The following is a 21,179-nucleotide window of genomic DNA, read 5'->3' as shown; positions in this document are numbered from 1 at the left end:
GGGATGCTCCAGCCAGGCTCCTCCTGGTGTCCTGATGACCATATTGGCCTGGCACTGGGCGGGTGCCATGCAGAGGCAGTGGGGTGGGGCTCTGCTGCTCCCTCCCACGGTAAGACTTTTGGCTCCTCTGGGGAATTCCAGTGGGGGCGCAGGAGGAGCATGTGGTGCCGGTCAGGTCTGATCCTGGGAGTGGAGCGATGGGGAGGCCTATGCCTGTGCAGGGCTGGGGTTGTTGGGGGTGTGCTGGGCCTTTTCCGCCCCCAGTGAGCTCCCCACTGCTTGCAGGCCTCAGCGATGATTTCCGTCTCCTGCTGCTGGTTGTGGCTCCCTCCGTGCAGAGGCCCCCACTGACAGTGGTGCTCCTTGCTGCACCACTGAGGCCCCCCCGGCCTTTCCCCAGAGGCCACTGCCCCCACGAAACTAAGACTGAGCTGTCCACCCAGGGAGGGGCTCTCCCTTCTGTGCCTTTGCGGTATGCTTTGTGGCAGGTGGAGCCCGCTGGCACCAGGGCTTTATGCCAGCGACGGGGCACAGCTTCTGTCCGGTGGGGGAGAGTTTGGGAAGCGCCTGGTTCCCCCAACCTCTGTGGAGATCATCCTCAGGTGTGGGAGCTTCCCCCCCCCCCCCCGGTGCAGGATGATGGATCACCCAGAGCTTCCCCTCCTGTTTCTGTTGCTCTGTCACCATGAGAGCTGGGGGTTGCGGTGCCAGTGCCCAGCATCCCAGTGTTACTCAAGTGTTTTCTGGGCTTCCTGCCTTCGCTTCCAAGTTTGCCACGCCAGCAGGAGAGGCACCTGCTGAGTGAGGGGGGCCAAAGGGGCTGCGGGGGATTTGGAACTGCAAATCCCCACTGCCAGCCACATCTGGTGAGCAGTGTGATTCTGTGGGACTTCCTGTTAGTGGCCTCTGAGGGTGCCCCCACCAGTCCACCCCCCTTTCTTCCTTCACCCTTTTCAAATGGAGGGCAGGAGGAGCCGCCAGCAAAGGTGGCAACCGGGCATTCTTATCCTGGTGCCCTCCATTTCAAAGGGGGTCCTAACAGAGTTCCCAGGGGAGAAAGAATGGCAGAGGGTTTGTCCAGTGGGGGGCCCGGCAAGGCTGGGGGGCCACAACGGTTTCCTCCCTGGGGCTTTGTTCACAAGTTCAGGGTTTGTCTTTAAGCCTGCAGAGCCAGAGGGGTGAGATGGGAAGAAACTTGCCCGCAGGAATCCTGCACCCATCCAGAACAGCCCGAGAGCAACGTGATCTTGCCCGTGCCAGGTGATGGCAGGTGGCATCTCCAGGGCAGCAGCATCTGGGCTTCCTGAGTGGGGACCCCTTTTGGATGACCTCTGGGCATGGCTCGAAGCAGGGGGAAGGTGGGGGCCAGGCCTCTCCTCAGAGCTGGTGGGTGTCCTTGCCAGCAATGGTGTGAACACAGATGGTCAAACGGGGAGGAGGCTGTCTTGGCCACCCTCCCCACTGCCTCCTTTTCTCCGCCCAGAATGGGGGAGAGAACGAGGCCCTCTTCTCTTCTGTCCCCCACCCCCAGGCAGCTGTTTCCTGTGCGTGGTGGACGTTGTCCCGGTGAAGAATGAGGACGGCGCTGTCATCATGTTCATCCTCAATTTCGAGGTGGTGATGGATCGGGCCCTGCTGACCAGCTCTGCCAAAAACACCAACCACTGGGTTTCACCTGCCACCTGGTTGCCCACAGGTAGGAGACTGCCTCCGGCTGGAGGGGAGGCCTGGGCGCGCACACACAAAACACACTCCGCTTCCAGTGCAGCCAAGTTGCGTCAGAACAGGGACACAGGCTTCCCTGCAGACAGCCAGCCATCGCTGGGTTCTTCCTGTCCAGCTTCAGGGCAGGTGCTCATAAAGCACCCATTCCGAGGCTGTTGTAACTTCAGACCGTCATTAAACGAACAGTCATAAGTCGAGGACTATCTGTAACGGGTTGCATACTCGGGGCAGGGTCAGCTGTTTCTATCCTGGTGTCCTCCCGTATGTGTGTATATATTTTAATATTTTAACCTGGGGTAGGCCCAAATGAGTGGGAGGAGGCACTGGGAGGAGGAGTGGGAGGAGGAAGGAAGGTGACCTTGAGGGAGCTGGGTGAGATCTGCTACCAAAGTGGTGAGGGGAAAAATGCATCTTAAGTCCAAAACAAGCAGAATGTATGCAGAAGTGGCTTTGACAGACACCTCCCTGATTCACTTGGGTACAAGAAGCATCAGACGTGGCCTTCCTGCAGAACTGACTCCTGGTCTGGCCTGCCTTGTGGGGCTGACACCACCCAGCCTGGGGTGGGGAGCTGAAAAATGCAAGGGAAGCTCTTTTAGCTCAGAAGAGATGCTGGGGGGATGGAGGGGGCGGCCAGAAAGGGCAAGGGAAAAGCCTTGTGGCTTTCAGCAACAGGCTGTTGGGGCTATTTCCAGCGGGGGCCCTGGGCGGCTGGTCCCTGCAGGGGATGCTGGGGTCCCCTCGGGTCAGGTGGCTCCCATGCATGGCCAAGAGCCGGAGGAGGAGGCGTCTGGGGGTGGGTGGCTTCAGCCGGGCAGGCAAGCAGGCCGGTTGGTGCTGGACACAGTGTGGGAGGACGGATCGAGAGGCTGGAGGACAGGCGTGGGTGTCCAGAGCTGCCTTCAGCAGGAACAGGGTGTCTGCTTGCTTGAACTCCCTGCAGCGGAGTTCACAGATTTCTGCTATGAAACCAGCTCTGTGTGTGTGTGTGCGTGTGTGTGTTCTGTGCAAGCGCCCGGAGAGCGGAGGTTTCCTCTCGCGTTCTGCTTTGTCCGCATTGCTCAGGGCAAGGGGCCCCTTCGCACCCTCCCACCACCCCGTGCACTGGGCCACAGGTGGGCTGCTGACACCTGGTGGCCAAAGTGTTCCTGCCTCCTGGGGGGTTCCCTTTCTTCAGATTGGATGGGGCTTCTTCCCAGGAGGATTCCTCTTTCAAGGCAAGGGGTCCTGTGGTGCGTCCTCTCCTGGGGGCATGGAAAAAGGGGGGTCGAAGGGCTGTGCAGAAGCGGGTTGGAAGGGGGCTCTCTGCACAGCTGCCTCACCCCACCCACCCCCCGCCCGGTCCTGCCTTCCAGGTCGTGGCAAGTCTTTCCGGCTGAAGCTGCCGGCGCTGCTGGCTCTGGCCGGGAGCAAACAGTCGCTGCCACAGGATGACCCCGACGAGGCCGTGGTGGTGGACTTCTCCAAGCAGAGCAGTGAGTCCATGGCCCTGGACGAGGTCACCTCCTCCCTGGACAACCACTGCCTGGGCTGCGAGGAGCCTGAGGACCAGCGGGCCCTGATGGAGCACGGAGGGAGGGGCAGCAAGGAGCCCCCCATCACCCACTCCTCCCCTCGGGCGGACAAAGCCCACCTCCGCCTGGAGGCCTCCTTCTCCAACTGCAGCCTGACCCGCAGCCGCTCTCGCGAGAGCTTCTACAGCGTGCGCCGGGCGTCCTCCGTGGATGACATTGAGGCCATGAAGGGTGAGGGGGACAAGGGCTGGGCCCACAGCCGGCACGCCAGCACGGGTAGGTGCGCAGAGCACGGAGAGGCAGGGCAGTGGCCGCAGCGTGCAGTCTGGCCCGGGGGAGGAGTGGTCGGCGGGGCCCCCGGGTGGCCTGGAAGGCGGCAGTGGGGAGTCCCCACTGGGAAGTGGGGCCAGCCCTGCAGAGGAGGGACGTTGACCCTCAGGACTCTTCCTCGGCTGCGCAGGAATGGGCTTGGAATGCCCTCGGCTGGCCCCGCCTGAAGAGCTTGGTGGCTGTGCCAGTGGGGGAGGGCAGGACGCTGTGGAGCAAGACGGAGGGCCCACCCTGGATGGGCGACTCCCGTTCCCGAGGCCGGCACAGCACTCAGCCCAGCTGCGGAAGAGGGCACAGGATCGGGCTTCTGTGCTCGCTGAGCGTGAGGGAGACCCAGGCCGCGACCTGACCCTGCCAGGCTTTCCCTCACCGCTTTGTTCTCTTGGCAGGGGCCATGAACCATGTCCGGAGCCACCTGTTGAACTCCACCTCCGATTCGGACCTCGTGCGCTATCGCGCCATCAGCAAAATTCCCCAGATCACCCTCAACTTTGTGGACTTCAAGGCTGAGGCCTTCCTCACGTCACCCTCCAGCGAGAAGGAGATCATCGCCCCCAGCAAGCTCAAGGACCGCACCCACAATGTCACCGAGAAGGTCACCCAGGTGAGCTGGTCAAGCGCCTCTGGGCCGGCTGGGGGGCCACAGGGCGTGGGGGGTTCGCCTGAGATCCTGCGTCCTTCTCCGCCCAGCTGCCCCATTGGCCGGTCTCTCAGGGCAATGGGCTTGGACCTTGGAGTGTGTCGCAGAGAAGTGGGGCAAGGTGGCCTCAGGGTATCCTTGTGAGGACAGATGTTTCGTTGCTCAGTAGGATCCTGGACTTCAAAGGGGCTGTGGAAGCCACCCCCCTTCTTTGTGTTCCTGCTTTGATTTCTGCAGCTGAGACGAATGGGGCGAGTGGGAGGGGCAGGGCCGCAACTAGGAGCCATGTCATCTGGGGCAAACATGGATTCCATGCCCATTTTGGCGCCCCCCCCCCAGTGTGGCACCCAGGGCACATGCCCCGCTTGCCCCCCCTGTTGCAGTCCTGGGGAGGGGGAGCAGAGAATTGAGGGGGTTGCGACGAAGATGGAGCAAGTGAGCTTGGGGTCAAGGAGGAGATCTGTCAGAGGAGCAGACAGGATGGGGAGGGGTCTTCTGGACTTGAGTCCCATCGGGGTTACCAGCCCAGTCAGTCAGACTTCGGAACGCCAGGAACTGCTGAGGTGCAGGAGCAGAGAAAGCTTCCCATCTTTGGAAATCTAGGAGATGCAGCTGCCCCTTGGATCCGGGCACCGCTTTGGGGAAAGTGATGGGGACGATTTTGGCACTGCCACTCCAGAGGGCCCTGGATGAAGCAGCTTATCTGGATGATTGGGCTTCAGGCAGGGGACTGCATGGAGTGGGCATGTTCATGCTTGCTCGATCTCTCCGTGGTGACCGATGCCATTGCCCCCGGAACAGCATTCTCCCCCCCAGCGCCCCCCCCCCCAGCCCCATAACTGGCACTTCCTGCAGGCCCCGGAATGGGAGGGATGATCCGGTAGGAGATTTCTGTTTCAGGATCGGCCTTGAGTTTCATCTCTCCTTCCCAGATGTGCTCTTGGGTCCGATGACTGTCTTTGCTGGTACCTCTGGTTGTCTCTAGCCCTGACGCATGAGCCGCCTAGGGCAGCTTCTGTGAGTGCGGTGCAAATCCACTGTCTCCCTCTCAGGTGAAATAGGGAGGGAGGAAACTGGGAGGAGAGCAGGCAGACAGTCTTACATTAGCAAAGCTGGAGATTCAGCTCGGAGGGCGCAAAGTCCGTAGAATCCAGTCCCAGCGCTGGATGGACTAACATCTTCCAGAGTGCCAAGAAATGTCTTTGTGAATCTCAAATGGTCTGGGGGTGAGGGCGTTCTTCGGGGGTTGTGGGACAGTGGGACGAGCTCCACGAGTGACTGCTTTTGAACGGGTGCCTTTCCTTGGCCGTGGCTCCCCAAGGCCAAAAATGGTGTCACTTGAAGCCTCAACGCTTGGGTGGCTGCAGAAAGGGCGCCCAGGGAGGTGGTGGGCATAGAAATAGGCCGTGAGGGAGCATTGCCTGCCTGCCTGCCTCCGGGCCTTTCTTCCGAGAACGCAGCCGGGGCCCACTTTCCATGGTGTCTCTGAGGGAGCAGTATGTGCCTTTGATGATGCGGATGGCTACCACAGTCAGTGTGCTGGGTGGGGGAGGACTGAGGGGGTGCCGTCACTTGGACAATGCAAGCAGCTTACGGCCCCAGAATTAATGGCTGACTGGCAAGGCCGTTGCAGGAGTATGCCAGGGAAGCACTTACGAGTGTTCCTGTGAATCGCCTGCACTGAGTGCTGCACGCCCAAGGTGACCGTGCTCCAGCTGGGTGGCCCAGATCTGCGTCCCCCTCCCCCGAGACTGTACAGCTGCATTGCAGGAGCCATACCCTGGGTATGGGCTGGGGAGGAGACCCCCCTGAATGCAGAGAAGAGCTGGTGACCCCTGCCCTCCCTCGGAGCCTCGTTTGCTGGCCTCTCCCAGCAAACGAGGGACTGGGGGGCAGAACGGGGGGGAGGATTCAGCCCTGTCCCCAGCTAGCCTCTCAAGTCTGTGCAGCTGCTCCTGGCCCGTCCCATCTTCCAGGAGATCTCTGGGAAGCTCTGAAGAAGAGGAGGGACCCAGAAGAACCCGGAAGGGGGGGCCTGCTAGGGCGGAGCAGAGGGGAGGGCTGGAGCTGGCTGCTGCTCCCTCTGCCAGCGGCTGAAGACGGGGGTCCTGCCCGATGCAGCTGCGTGGCGGCCTCTGGCTGCTGCTGGGCCCCCCCCCCATCCCCACACTGGCCGCAGTGCTTGGCACTCCAGCTGTGGACCCACAAAGCTCCCCTCTGAGCCAGCCTCCTCGCTCCAGCCGGGATGCCTCGGGGCAGAACGGGCAGAGACCGGCAGCAGGAGGGCAAGAAGACGCACGTGCACCGGGCTGTCCGCCTCTCCAGCTTGGTGGCTCAGGAGGTAGGGGGGCTGGGAGCAGGGGGCTGGGGGAGAGGCAGCAAGGGCAGAGTGGGTTCAGAGGGCTGGATCTGAATTCCAGGGGTGTGAAAAGGCACTTTGGGCATGCTCAGAGGTTTCCACCATCTCTGACCCTGAGCCCCAGGAGCCCCAGGGAAGTCCCCTGTGGAGCGGGGGCATTGTGCAGCACTGAGTGGGAGCTGCACAGTGCAAAGCTGGGGGTCACAAACAATTAGCACACACCATACGGGCACAAGCGCACACCCACACACCCATGGTTGGCAATGGTCCGAAAGTGGCTGCTCTCCTCTCCCTTTTGATGCTCTGTGCAGCCGGCTAAGCCCTCCCCACAAGGGGGACGCCGACCCCTGGACTGAGCGGAGGGGGGCCGCTTGGGGGAAGCTGCTCACCTTCTGTCCGGTGGTTCCCCAGAGATGCCTTTGGGCCCCCAGATGGGGGGAGCATCAGTTTTGTTGCCATATGTGCGTGTGGGGGGGCTGTGTCGACTCCTCTGCCTTTCCTCAAACTGGGGGGAAGTCCTGTTAAGGTGGGGAGGGTGCCTAGAAGCAGCTTTTCCTGCTGAATGATGCACCCCTGCGGGGAGGGGGGCTGCTGCTCCCTTCTCGGAGGGTCCTGGAAAGTCTTCCGCTAGACAGGCAGGACTCCCACTATGCAGGCCGCGCTCAGCCTCTTGCAGCAGCCTGGATTCTGCTCAACCTTGGGAGCAAGTCTGAGCACCCCCCCCCTCATTTTCCAAAGAGTCCTGTGGTGCCTCTTGTACCGCCTCAGAATACGTCCTGGTCTTCCCTTCTTTCCTTCAGCAGTAGTTTGGGGCTTTGTCTCTGAGCCCCGGGCTCTTCTCTGCCAACAGCTGCCCAGATGCAGGACTGGTGCACTCTTTCTTCCTGCCAAGGCCCCTCCACCACCCACTGACTCCCCTCTTTCAGCCCTTGGATCGTGGTTGAACAGGATCCTAAACAGAGCTGCCCTGAAGTCAGAGCCCCCTTCCTCAGGGGCCCCACTGAGAGTCATCTCGGGTGGGGTTGCCCCCAAAGTGCCCGGAGGTGGCTGTAGTCCATCGGACATGGTGGTGTTCCTGCCAACAAAGCATGAGACGGGTGATTGGCTGTCCTGCAGTAGCCAGCCTGGGGATGCTTCCCTCCTTCCCCCTCCCTTGCTAACTAGGGCCCCCCAAGAGCTTTGTTGTCCCAGGTGAGACTCTGGGTTTTCCTCTGACCAGGGCAAGGGCTGGAGTTGATGCCATTGATGCCCAGATGTTCTAGAAACCATTTTAAAATCTGCACCCATTTTCCATTTCGGCCCAGATGTTTGCATTGAGAGGTGAGAATTGCAGTTTCAAGTTCAGTGAAGAAATTTAAAGACTGCACAGAATTCCAGAATTAACTTCTGGAATTCATTACCTCGTTATGATTGATTGATCGATAGATTGATTATAAGCTGTTGATATCAATCATTTGCAACCACATAGCAAATAGATGTTCACCAAGAAATGCAAGGTGTAGTTTTGTGTTCTAACAGTGCAAGATAGTGTGTGTTTGGTTTTTAAAGGAAAGACGGAGCTGCTCCCATCCTGGGCCACTGCCCCCCATCTAGGAGGGAGTTTCCATGTCCCTTCTGGCCTCCCATCGCATGCAAATGGAATATAATATAAAGTTTATTATAAACTCATAAATCTGAATTAGTCAATTAAACCTTCCTTTTCAGCAGGTGGAAGAGTGTTGTGTGTGGGGGGTGAAGTTCAGACCAAGTAGACTAGAATGGTAGACCACAAGTAACTCCTGGGCTGGGAAGTCAGATGCCCTCTCATAAGACAACTGCACAGGAACTGCATTTCCGCCAGTCATTTTGACTTCAGGTCTTTCTCTGCTAAAGAAGATGCTCCGTGCAGCCAACCTTTCTCTGGGCCTGCCCCACTTCAGCGGATCAGACAGGGGAGCGCCCGCTGTCCCCTTTCCCTGGGCTGGAGGGTGCAGGGCAGAAGCCTTTTTTCAAGGGGGAGGGGCTGGAGAGCAGCTTCAATGGGGAGAGGGGAGGACTAATCTCCGGAGCTGATTCTGATCTCAGTCTCCTTAAAGGGATCCATGGCAGATCTCTCTGACATCCCAACCAGTTTGGGCCACAGGACTGCACACTTTATACTGCATTGCTATACTGAAAATTTAGACCGACTCTCTGCAGCCCCATCATCCCCAGCCCCGTCATCCCCAGCCCCGTCATCCCCAGCCCCATAGCTGGTTGGACAGGAGACACTCTCAGAAAGCCGGCTGGGAAGATTCAGGAGAACTGCCAGCCACGGGGCACCCTTAATCCCATCTCCTGGGTATTGCCATTTCTGCCCTGCCCCTGCCAGACCTTGCCAGGAAAGAGGCCTGGGGGCAGGCAGTGCTGAATTCCACCTGCCTTCCCCCCTGCTCCCAGGGACCCCAACTGCTGTCCTGCCAAGGGAAGGAGGAGGCACAAACCCCATTTCCTAGTGAGGCCGGTTCAGGGAGGGGAGGGGTGGGCAGCCAGGGGGGCTGTGCCTGCCCCAAAGAGCCCATCCCACTCAGCCCCATTTCCCACATCTGCACAAGAGGAGACCCAGGGCCTGCCTTGGGCACACAGAGACCCGAATCCAGAAAACAGACACTTACCAGGAGTTACAGAAGGTCCCACCTGGGGGGCTGAGCCTCCAGAGTCTCCTGTGCCCAGGGAGGCTCATGCTGGACTGGCACCCAACCCCAGTGTTTGCACTTGCTGCCCATCTCTCGCCAGGGCCAGGGCCAGGTAGCTGCTTAAGTTGGCTCTGTGGCAGGCGCAGAGGGAGGCATAAGGGGGTCTCTGCGAACATCTCTGCAGCTGGGAAACTGCCTCTGCAAAACGGGGAGTTGGGGCTGTGGGTGCTGCTGGACAGAGCCTGGTGAAGTGAAGGGGCTGGGTCCTGCTCTCACAGGGCAGGAGGAAAGCTGCCCCCCCCTCTTGATCTTGGAATAGGCAGCCTGGGCAGGGGGGCCAGCTGAACCTTGGCATGTCAGGTGTTTAGGAAGAGAGCCCCCCTCCATGCCTGCAGATCCCCCGAACGCTGCCTTTTTCTTGCTGTTCCTTAGCTGGCAGAGAAGAGGCACAAGTGGGCCAATTCCCAGGACTCCGAAGTTCACAGCACACACACATACACAAACACAGAGGCAACCTGATTGCCCCCCCACTCCCCGTCTGGGGGAGACTTGACCCTCTTCCTGGGCTTCCAGGCCTACAGGTCCTGCAGAGAGGCTGCCCCCTTCCCCTTCACCCACTGCTGAGGGAAGAGCGCTCTCTCACACGCATGCGCATGTGTACACACACACACACACACACACACACGTACGGTCCTGCTCTGGCTTTTCCAACAAAGGGAGAGATTTTGTCCCAATTTGGTGCACAGCACAAGGTGGCTAATTTTAGCTCCCAGGCCAGCAGTGTGGTCAGCTCCACGGAAACCGCCCTGGCCCCACTCCCTCCCCCTGGCCGTCTGCCCCCCCCAGCTGAAAAGCGGGCTGGGGGACCCAGGAAAGGCTGCGAGCCTTTAAAGGGGCAGCCGATTGGGACAGAGAACCTCCATGCTCCTCCTTTGGGGCAGGAGGCTCAGCCAGGCGATGGGCTACCCTGTCTGGGGAGCGGGGGGCAGAAGGACTGTTCCATCTCTTCTTCAGTACCAGAAGTGTCAGTCCCAGGCTGCCCCCCGCCCCCCAGTTCCTAATCCTAATCCCAGTCAGCACAGCTCAACTCTGACCAAATGACCAGGCAGAGTTTGGGAGGCCCAGCCTATCTTGTGGCCCTGCCCTGGGGGTGGCATCCTCCCTCCCTCCCTCCCACAGGATGGGGTGCCTCCTGCCCACCTGCCAGGCCCCTTTTCCAGGACCAGGTTCCTCCCCCACTTGGGTAGTGAGCAGGGCCAGCCTGCCACCTCCACCTGCAGCCACTCCTGTTGCCCCGCAAATGGGCAGCTTTGCGGGCACCTGGTCTGACCTGGCAACCCCGCCTCCCTTGCATAGGAACAAACCCCAAGGAGAAGGCCTCAGCCACGGGTTGGGCTACCCGGGGGAGGCCAGCTTCGTGGATCAGCTGCCTGTGGGGCAGTGAACTCTTCTGATGGGGGAAGAGGTTGGAATCTGACTTGGCTTGCTTGCACCGCCACCCCCCCTGCTCTTGGCGGGTGTTCCATCCCCAGCCCGTCTGGCACCAAAATAACAGCACCAAGCTGGAGAACTGAGACGCTTTCCGCACCTCTGTCACGCCTTGCTCTGTGCTTATGGGATGTGGGTGGGGGTGGGGGGAGCTGCCCTCCCTGGCAGTTCTCTGGGGCTTCTGGATTGTGGCCTGGCTGGCAGGACAGGAGAGGGTGCCACTCCAGCTCTCCCTCCGTCTGCCTGCCTGGCAGAGGGTTTGGGAGGGGGGCTGAGAGGCTCCTCTCTTGAGAGCAGGGCAGGCTGGGTAAATTTCCGCCCCAATAATTTGCTTGCTCGCGTGCTCCCCACTTCCTCGCTGGCTGTCTGGGCAGCCAGCTTTTGTCTGGCAGGGCGGCCTTGCTTGGGCCCGTGGCAGCATGGCCGATGGAGTGTAGGGCCACTGGGCACCCAGCTGGGAGTAAGACCGCCGACCTGGCCCAGCCCAGGAGTTGCCGGGAGGATGCTGGCATCCCTCCTACAGCTGCTCGAAGACTTCTCTCTGTCCCCCGTTGCCACTTCTGAACCCAGATCCAGGCAACCCATGCCAGTGGGCATTTTCCTCTGGGGCACCTGCTTGTGCCAGGACAGTGATGCCCTCCAGGCCGGAGACCAGCAGAAAAACGAGAAGGTATGCTGGGGGGCTGCAGGCGGGGCTGACCAGGGCATGGGCTTCTGCTGGGGTCTCCCCAAAGGGAGGGGTGGACAGAAAGGCAGCTTGGCCGTGGAAGGGGCTCGATGGTGAGGGTCTTCTTGCCAAAAAGCTGTGCAGTGATCAGGGCTTCCCAGGAGTGGGGGGGGGGCGGGCAAGACTTTTGAACATGCTCAGAGACACTCTTTGTTGGCATTTTTTTGAGCGCAGCCTTGCCTCGAGAGCCATTTTCTTCTCCCAGGCTCCAGCTCCAGAGGATCTAGGCCACATTGGGGGCTTCTGCTGAGCTGGGTTTTTGCTTCTTGGCAGATGGGGGCTCATCCAGTGGGCATCACGAGGCCCAGAAGACTCCTGGGAGAAGAGAAGTGGAGGTTGACAAAGGGCCTTCCCCCCACTGTTTCCTCGGTTCCGCCCTCCACAGCTGAAGAAAACTGTCTTGGGAAGAGGGTGGGGTCAGGCCAGGGGGCATCCTAGTATTAAGCAGGACAGCCAGGCAGAAGGATGTTGATGCGTGCAAAGGAGGGCAAAAAATGTGATGCAGGCACTGCAGGACACGCCTAAGTGGATGGGCCGAGGGACCGGGGCCGCTGAGCGCGGCAGGGAGGCGGGACGGCTGGGCTCGAGGCGCGCAGGGGCGATGGCCGGGGCCGGAGCCGCAGCTCCTCGGGTCTCCTTGGAGCGCAAGGAAGTCGCTTCCTACGACCCGCGCAGGAGGGGCGCAGTCGAGGCTGGGGGTTCCCCCTCTCTGCGCAGGTCCGAGAACGGGCCGGACAGCCGCCTCCCGGGGGTGGCTTCGCTGGTTGTCCTGCACACTGCGGCGGACTGGGCTAGATGATCCTTGCGGTTCCTTCCAACTCCACAATTCAAGAATTGCACGGCTGGCAGTCCCTTTGCGGCAGTCCAGGCTGCAGGAAAGAGGCTTTGGTGGGGTCCTGGTGCTGGAATGGAGAGGGGCAGGTTCAGCCCCACTGTCTTTGGGGTGGGAAATGGGGACTGAGCTTTTGTCACTCTGAATTCTTAAATAGAGGGATGCAGAAGGCTTTGGTGACTCCAAGGGGAAAGGCCATCTGCCTACCCTCAGGGGAGTTTGTTCTGCTGCTGTTTAAGTGTGTCCTTCCTGCCTGGTGTTATAGGGATGTGCAAGGCCAAGGGAGAGGGAAGGAAGCTTTCGAGACAGTCCCTGGCTTTATTCTCTCCCCAAAAGCCAGTCCTGGAGCTTGTGCTCATCAGAAAGCCCTGCCTCTAGCCAAGGAGACGGGTGTGGCCACGTAAGGCCCAGCCATGTTGGGCAGGGATGAGAAGAGAACGCACCAAGTGGACTCGGAGAGGCGGGGGCTGGAGACGTAAGGGCTTGGGGCCCAGAAACTGCCCCAGGGGCTTTCTTCTCGGCGCGTTCCCTGCCAAGGGTAGGATTCAGAGCCCTGTCCAGCCCCTGGCCGTGTGGGAGGGGGGCACAACAGAGTGGGGCAGGAGTGAGAGAATCAGGGCAGCCTCTGGCATGAGAGAGTTGCTCTGGCAAGGGCTCTGGGCTGGCCGAGCTGCTGCTCTGGGGTAGGTGGAAGTGCCCGAATGGGAGGATGCCTGGGACAACGCCCCAGAGCTCGGGGGGCCTCTGAGGGAGCTGGTGGATGCCTCCTGGGTCGAAGCAAGGCCAGGCTGCCAGGGGCACAGCTGTCCAGGAAACCAGGCTCCAGACCTTCCCAAGGGACAGCACAGCCCTTAAACAAACCGGGTGGCAGTTGCTCCTAGTCCCCTAACAGAGCGGACCGAAATGGGGGCCTCCCCGTGAAACGCCTTCTGAGATAACGGTTGCCTGGTCTGGGGATGGTCGTCCCCATTCGGCTTGTGTTTTGGGGCTAAGAGGGGACTCTTGGCTGCCTGAGAGAAACCCCTGGCAAGGCCGGGGCAGGAGCCCCTAGTCACCCGGGGGCCTCACCCAAGGGGGCTCAAAGGCTGCCTTGCATCGGGGTGTCTGGCCACCCTCCTTCCTCTGCCAAGGGGGTAGGCCCTGCCAGCCTCGCCTCCCTCTTCCCACTCACCCCTGTCCCCCGTCTCCCTGGGGCAGCTCCCCAGGATGTCCCCAGAGACTTGCTGTTCTGGCAATGGTCCTGCCTGGATGTTGGGTGCCTGGAGGGTCTCCCTCATGATGCAAACCAGGATGTGAGGAAGGTGTGACGACATGCAGGGGGCTCTGACTTGCCCTCTCCCCTCAGTCTTGGGCAGGTTATTTTCTGCCTTGCCTCCATCGCTTGGCCGTGGCCTGCCCTCCAGCCTGAAAGGGGGACAGGCGTGCCTTGTTGTCATGAGCGTGATTTTACCTGGGCAAGGGCGGCCCTGAGGTGCATGAACCTCTGGGGCATGGTCACCCTTTGCCTCAGAGGGTGGTCAGGATGGCCATGCCTGGGAAGGGGCACTGAGGCCACGGGGTTGGACAACACCACGTCAGACTAACTTGGGCGTGGAGGGAGGGAGGGGCTGCTTGTGCCTTCCATTCGGTTTTCATAGCTTAGGAAGGCAGTTTGTCCTCATCACTGCTGTTGCGAGAGCCGACCTGGGCGCGGGACCCTTGACCCGCATGCCAGGGCTGGGCTGCTCTGAGGCCTTGTGGGGAGAGCCTGGCACACCTTAGTGGGAGCTCCCCAAGGCAGAACAGGGAAGCCCACAGCCAGAAAGGGACCGCTGGCAAAGAGGGCATGGCGTTGGGGCAGCTGGTCTCTGCAGGGAGGGGCCGGGGCTGTGCCTCTGGGAAGCTGATGCTTAGAGTGGCTCATGTTGCCCCCTGCCCTCCCCTCCCCCTGCAGGTCCTGTCTCTGGGAGCCGACGTCCTCCCAGAGTACAAGCTGCAGGCTCCGCGGATCCATAAGTGGACAATCCTTCACTACAGCCCGTTCAAGGCAGTCTGGGATTGGCTGATCTTGCTGCTGGTCATCTACACGGCCATCTTCACCCCCTACTCGGCAGCCTTCCTGCTCAACAACCAGGATGGGCGTGACCACCGCACCTGCGGCTACTCCTGCAGCCCCCTCAACGTGGTGGACCTGATCGTGGACATCATGTTCATCATCGACATCCTGATCAACTTCCGCACCACCTACGTCAACTCCAACGAGGAGGTGGTCAGCCACCCGGCCAAGATCGCCATCCATTACTTCAAGGGCTGGTTCCTGATCGACATGGTGGCGGCCATTCCTTTCGATCTGCTCATTTTCGGCTCTGGCTCGGAAGAGGTACTTCCTCGGACTGGTCGGCGACTCTGTGTGCAGCCATGGCTCGACGCTCGGGGCGGCCGATGAGTGGTCCAATGGCGGAAAATATTCTGCCTGCTTTGAAGGGGGGGCAACCTCTAATGTTTGGGGCCACGCTGACCACTTCTCATGCAAAGTGCGTAGAGCTGTATTGTGTGCGTGGGCGGGAAAGTTTGTGGGGTCTTTGCTTTTTTAAAGCTATTTTATGATTAACTAGACCTTACATTAGCAGTGTTGGCCAACCAGGCAAGGCAGGGATTTCAATTTTCAGGGACTCTGAGGGGCAAATGGAGGAGTCCCCCCCCCGCCCCCCAGCTTAGAGCTACAAGCAGGTGCCCTGGGATGCAGAGGGTTTGATTTCTTTGAGTCAGATGCTCGCTTTCATCTTCCTCAGAGGTACATTTACTTCAGTTACAACAGAAGCTTGGCAGGCACTGACTTCCAACGTAGGTGTCTTTTATTGATCAAGCAAAAATGTGTCTGTTGGATCTCTGCCTGCAATGATGAGAAGCAGGAGGGTTGAGTCATGGCAACTGGACTTCTTTCCTTTTGTTAGAAATGTTTCGCTGCTTGTCCAAGCAGCTTCTTCGTCTGGGCAAAGGTTGGTGAGGGCACCCCATATATGTCCTCCAGGGTGGCTGCATTGTCCCTGCACCTGAGTGGCTGTTAATTGTGCCATGGAGGTGTGGATTGCCTTTGGGTTGTCTTCCTCCTGGATCCTTTGTTGATCCCCAAGTGGATCGTTAAGAGTGGCCTTCCTGGTGGTCTTAATCTTCCTGGGGACTGATGACAGAGCAGCATGAAATACGGGGGACAGGTTGTGTCCGAGGCCTCCGCCTCTATTGAGGGAAGGATTTTCCACTTGGGCATGGATGGAATCCTTAACCCCTCTCTCAAACCACCTACCTTCTCTGTCCAAAATGTGAACATTGTTGTGCTCAGGTGAGTGTCCTTTTTCTTTAGATGAAGGTAAACTGCTGGTTCTGGTCCTGTGCTGGGCCATCCTCTTGGGCAAAGGCTGTTTGGTTTCCCCAGTGCAGAGCTCAGAACACCCCTCACTGCACTGGACTGCATATACTAGGTTGCTCCTCTTATGTTTTGGTGCTGGATCTTTAGGGTGTACAAGCCTCTGTCTCAGTGTTTTAGCGGGTTTGAAATATACCGGTATGTGATGTTTTCCAAATATCCGTTTTATCCTTTCCGACACGCCGGCCATGTAAGGAATGGCCAGGTTCTTCCGTTGACTCTGGGTCTCAGCCCTGTCTGCCGTTGTTTTAGGTCTGGGGGTAGACTTAGATTTAATGAAGGCCCAGTTTGGATACCCACAGGCCTTCAGGGCTGTCCCCAGGAAGATTAAGACCACCAGGAAGTCCGCTCTTAATGATCCACTTGGGGATGAGTGAGGGATTTAGGAGTAAGAAAACCCAAAGGCAACCCACAATTAACAAGGCGTTCAGGTGTAGGGACAATGCAGCCACCCTGGAAGACATATATGGGGTCCCCTCACCAACCTTTGCCAAGACTGAAGAAGCTGCTTGGACAAGCAGCGAAATGCTTCTACCAAAAAGAAAGAAACCCAGTTGCCATGACTCAACCTACGGACAATTCCACCTGGATGACTGAGAATCTTCATCGACATAAGCAGGTGGGAGTTTGCAGGTGGCAGAGATGCTCAGCAGGAAAGCCCGGCCAAAGCCCAGAGGGCAGAGACGCTCCCCGGCCCGGCTCACGTGGTCTAGATGGCTCTGGCTCTTTGCTGAGGCTGGCATCTCTGCCCCTGCCTCCAGCACAGCTGCGCAGCCCCCCTCAGGCTCCTCTGGGCTGCAGGAAGAAACTGGGTCTGCCCTTGAGGGAGGCACTGAGGAAGCCAGCAGCGGCAGAGAGGGTCACAGTGCCCTTGGCAGCCTGCATGGAGCATACAGGTGGCTCAGAGAAAGGGAGGGAGCTGCGGTGCCCATCTCGCCTTCCTCGCCAGCAGTGGCTCCTGGTCCTCTGGGCCTGAAAGTCATTGTTTGCCCTGGTTGTGACAAGAGGCTCGTAACAAGCAGTTGGTGGAAAGGGCACTAGTGATGAAGAGTGTGGGCCCTGATTGGCGAGGGCTGCCTTGCCAGTGGGGGAAGCTGGATGGCACGGCAGCAGAGAATGGCTGCTTTGGCCGTGTTGCGAAGGCTCCTGATGCTCCGTCCGAGCCAGAGGGAGCTACGGATGCCAGGCCCCTTATCCTGTGGCTGAGAGGGGTCTCCCTCTCCCTCCTTTTGAGGGCATAGCTTCACAGCAAGTGCATTTGGGTCCTCTCTCTGCAACCCCAGAGAATTCCCACTTGAAGGGCTTGCCACCGAGAACCCTGACAAATGCAATTTGCACAGAGGCTTCCACCGAACCCTGCAGGGTGGAAATAGCCTGTGGAAGGGGGCAGGGGGGCCCTGCAGGGGAGGAGGCTGGCTTCCACCCGGGAGATTCACCCCTCCTCCCCAACGCTTCTCCTCGCACAGACCACCACCCTCATTGGGCTGCTGAAGACAGCACGGCTGCTGCGTCTGGTGCGCGTGGCCCGCAAGCTGGATCGCTACTCGGAGTACGGGGCAGCAGTGCTTTTCTTGCTGATGTGCACCTTTGCCCTGATCGCGCACTGGCTGGCCTGCATCTGGTACGCCATCGGGAACATGGAGGGCAAGGCCATCGGCTGGCTCCACTCCCTGGGCGGCCAGATCGGCAAGCCCTTCAATGCCAGCACCCACCACCTGGGCCCCAGCATCAAGGACAAGTACATCACGGCCCTCTACTTCACCTTCAGCAGCCTCACCAGCGTCGGCTTTGGCAACGTGTCGCCCAACACAAATCCGGAAAAGATTTTCTCCATCTGCGTCATGCTCATTGGCTGTGAGTGCTGGGCCGGCCGGAGGGGCGGGCTCTGGCCTCTCTGGAGAGCGCCCGGTTGGGGAGGCGGATGCGCAGGCAATATTGTGGCAGGGCTATGCTTCTGGGGCAGAGGGGCTGCGGCCTTTCCCTGGTGCCTTGGGGTTTGTCTCAGCCCAGCGTCTCGCGATAGGTGTGGTGGGCGCTCTCTGCATGCTCAGAGAAACCCTTCTCACCCTCAGCCTAGAGGATGGGCTGGAACTCCCTGAACATGAAGTGCAACCTTGCCCTCTCCCCAGACCACCACATGGTCAGCTGCAAGTCACCCCTTTCCTGGCATGCCCCAAAAGGGTGGGGGGGGGGTTCCTGCCCTGATTTGGTGTGTGGCGGGGAGATGTTGCGCCTGGAGTGGTGTGAAAGCCTGGCATGCCAGTGAGTGGGGCGGAGCCCTGGCTTGCCTGCTGGCGGCAGGGGAGGAGTCCCAGCAGGGAGTGACAGCAGCAGCTCACCAGGGCGTCGTTCTCCTGCTTCTCCCCAGCACTGATGTACGCCAGCATCTTTGGGAACGTGTCGGCCATTATCCAGCGGCTGTACTCAGGGACGGCACGCTACCACACCCAGGTGCTGCGGGTGCGAGAGTTCATCCGCTTCCACCAAATCCCGAATCCCCTGCGCCAGCGCCTGGAAGAGTACTTCCAGCACGCCTGGTCTTACACCAACGGCATCGACATGAACGCGGTGAGTGTGCCGTGGCTCCCCCCACCCCGAAGCCGGTGGGGCTGCCCCGCCCAGCGCCTCAGGCCAAGCTTGGGGGGGCGAGCGTGTGGGGCCCAATCCCTGCTGCTGGGCAACTGTGCAGCCGCCGGGTCCAGCAGCCCCCTTTTGGGGCCCTGGGGGTCGAAGAATGGTCGAAGGGGTCTCTCCCTTCAGCAGCCCGAAATGACCAGGATAAACGGTTTTTTTAAAAAACCCAAATTTCCACCCCTTATTTCTGTGGGGTTGTCTCATCCAGTGGATGCTTCTTGGGGTTGGGGAGGTACTGGGGTACCGATCTGAGCTCTCCCTCCCTCCCTCCCTCCCTCCCTCTGCAGGTGCTGAAGGGCTTCCCCGAGTGCCTGCAAGCCGACATCTGCCTACACCTGAACCGCAGCCTGTTGCAGAACTGCCGCCCCTTCAGGGGGGCCAGCAAGGGCTGCCTGCGCGCCTTGGCCATGAAGTTCAAGACCACCCATGCCCCGCCAGGGGACACCCTGGTGCACGCAGGGGACGTCCTCACCGCCCTCTACTTCATCTCTCGCGGCTCCATCGAGATCCTCAGAGGTGATGTGGTGGTGGCCATCCTAGGTGAGAAGGGGTCTTCCCTGGTTCTGCGGGCCCTGCTCCGCCTCTGGTGTTGCACAAAGGACGCCCCCTCTTTGCCCCCAGAACACCCTTTGGGAAGGCAGGCTGTCCCTGGCAATTCTGGAGGACTTCTGGGGGGCCTGGTTAGTTGCTGGGGGGGCTTCCCTCCTCCCTTTCTCTGATTGGCCCCAGTCGCGAGGGCATCTTTCCAGATGCCCCAAGGACTTGGGGCAAGGAGATCTGCTGCAGCTCCAAGGTCTGACTCTCTTTGGGCATGGCTGGTGGTTTGTGGCCAGTCCTAATTTTGTAAGCTGCTGATAAGTTGACACGATGGAAGGAAGAGGTACTGAAATGCTAGTAAATAAATAAAAGACTGTGCCAAAGAACACGACTTTAGCACCCTGCTAATATTAACCAAGAGGGAGACAACCGGGCCTCAGGAACCACAGAAGAGAGGCTTCTTTTTAGAGGCCCCATCCCCAGTTCCCTCAGGGGGACCCACCGTGTGCCCTCTTTGCTTGTCCCTGTTGGGCAGGCATCCTCTAGGAACAGCAGATGCTCCTGGAGATGGCCTCAGCCAAAACCAGGTGGGGCTCTTAATCACCACCACTTGGATTCCTCTCAGAGGCAAACCGTCCGCCACAGAGGGGCAACGTGACTGTCCCGACTGCTACCATCAGCAGGTGGTCTTCAAGGGCAGCCCCACCTAGAGCAAATTACAGTAGTCCAAGCATGAGATGACAAGGATGGGAGCAATCACAACCAGCATCTTTTGCTCCAGGACCGGTTGTAACCGATGTACCAATAAAAGCCTTCCTGGCCTTGGCTTCCACCTGCTGCTCTAGCAAGAGCCGCCAGTCCACCATCATTGTGGAAGGAGGGAGACCTTCCGAATTCTTCTTCTCCATCATCTGTCTTGGGTCGCATCTGGCAGCCCTTGATTGGCATTGATTTATAAGGAGCTGGTTGCAGCAGGGCAAGAAACCCAACGGGAGGGCGTCTTGGAGGAGAACCCCGCTTCTCTTGTGGCTTTGTGGGGCTTTGGATCTCTAGGCGCTGAAGGGCCGACCCCTGCCATTTTCACTCCCTTGGGCATCGAAGGGCAGCAATGTGCAAAGCTTTGTGAAAGATGCCAGGCTGCCCTTAAGTTTCAGGAGCTGCTGCCATGTTCTCTAAGAGGAACCCATCCTGTATCCTGGGAGGCCCCAGTTGGGGCATCCTAGGATGCAGCAAAGTGTTTTCAGGGGATTCCTAAAAAGCTCCTGCTTCAGGCCTCATTCTTAAGGGGGTATTCAGTTGTCCCGCATCCCCACCCCCTGGATCTGTGACCCACAAAGTCTCAGCCTTTGGACAAGAGGTGGGATGAAAGCTGGAAGGCTTAGGGAGACGGGCGCTCAGCAGGCCCATTCCCAGTGTGGAGAGGGAGGACCAGGAAAGGAGCTGCATCTGGTATTTTGCAGCCCACTCAGAGTGGTTAAGGGAGTGGGTGACGGCGATGTGCAGATTGTCAGAGTAAACAAATAGAAGTGCAGGCCACCCACCAGAGGCATCCTTTCCTGCCAACATGATAAATGAATTCAGGCTGCCCGAACACACAGTGTTTTCAGGCAGAGAAGCTCCCCAAAGTATCCTTTTTGCAGAACATTGATAAGGTACTTGCAACCTGTCCTGCATTCACCTGCATCTGCATCACCACCCAGTCTTCGCACCTCACCCCGATTTAAGTCCTACATGAGTCTGGCCAGCCGTGCTTCTGAGGAAGAAAGCCGCAGTACATGAAAGCTTCTGCCTTTTGAAGAAATTGTTAGTTAGGAAAGATGCTCCAAGACACCCCCTGATTTTTTGCCACCATAGATTAAGCATGGCTAAAACACTCTTTTGTTTCTGACCATCACAGTGGACCCCCCATTAATCCAGGCAGTGCTGCCTGGCTGGAAAAGTAGGAGTTTGAACCCTCCTCACAACCCATCTGCTGTCTCATTTGTGTTTATCGTAAAAGCACCGTTTCAGAACAATCATCCTGGACCATTTCTCCTTTTATTATAAAGTTGGTGAAATGTATGTGCCCCAGTACAACTGCAAGGAATGCCAGTTTTAATGTAAACGTTTTCCAGATGTGGAGGTGCCTGCTGAAAATGGGTTAAATAACAGTCATAAGGGCTGGCCATCTAGAAAAAATAGAAGGCAGTCCCAAAATTTATGCCCACAGATGCCTTCTCACCCACCCACCCACCTGCCCACTGCTCCGTGAGCTAAGAAAAAGGTTGGAAAAGCATGAGAGAGGCCTCCCTATCAGTTGAGCAGTGCCACGCATGCTGTGTGGGTCCATGGCCAAT

General features: G+C 59.0%; 1 protein-coding gene across 3 annotated transcripts in view; it reads left to right on the top strand.

Annotated features, from left to right (window-relative positions):
* KCNH2 (potassium voltage-gated channel subfamily H member 2) overlaps positions 1-21,179 on the top strand; it is a 57,292-nt gene that overhangs the window by 30,922 nt on the left and 5,191 nt on the right. For 2 of the 3 annotated variants that reach the window (XM_063303179.1, XM_063303178.1), the window contains exons 3-9: positions 1,532-1,696; positions 3,081-3,515; positions 3,959-4,173; positions 14,203-14,628; positions 17,139-17,526; positions 18,041-18,240; positions 18,594-18,846. In XM_063303179.1, coding sequence (XP_063159249.1) covers positions 1,532-1,696; positions 3,081-3,515; positions 3,959-4,173; positions 14,203-14,628; positions 17,139-17,526; positions 18,041-18,240; positions 18,594-18,846 — 2,082 coding nt within the window. Of the gene's footprint in view, positions 1-1,531; positions 1,697-3,080; positions 3,516-3,958; positions 4,174-6,270; positions 6,551-14,202; positions 14,629-17,138; positions 17,527-18,040; positions 18,241-18,593; positions 18,847-21,179 lie in introns of those variants that run through there. The other variant, XM_063303180.1, reaches the window with a different exon arrangement.

The sequence above is a fragment of the Candoia aspera genome, chromosome 4 (genome assembly GCF_035149785.1).
Source record: "Candoia aspera isolate rCanAsp1 chromosome 4, rCanAsp1.hap2, whole genome shotgun sequence".
NCBI classification, from domain to species: Eukaryota; Metazoa; Chordata; class Lepidosauria; order Squamata; family Boidae; genus Candoia; species Candoia aspera.
Note: the sequence above shows the minus strand (reverse complement) of the source record. Positions and strands in the feature narration are given on the sequence as shown.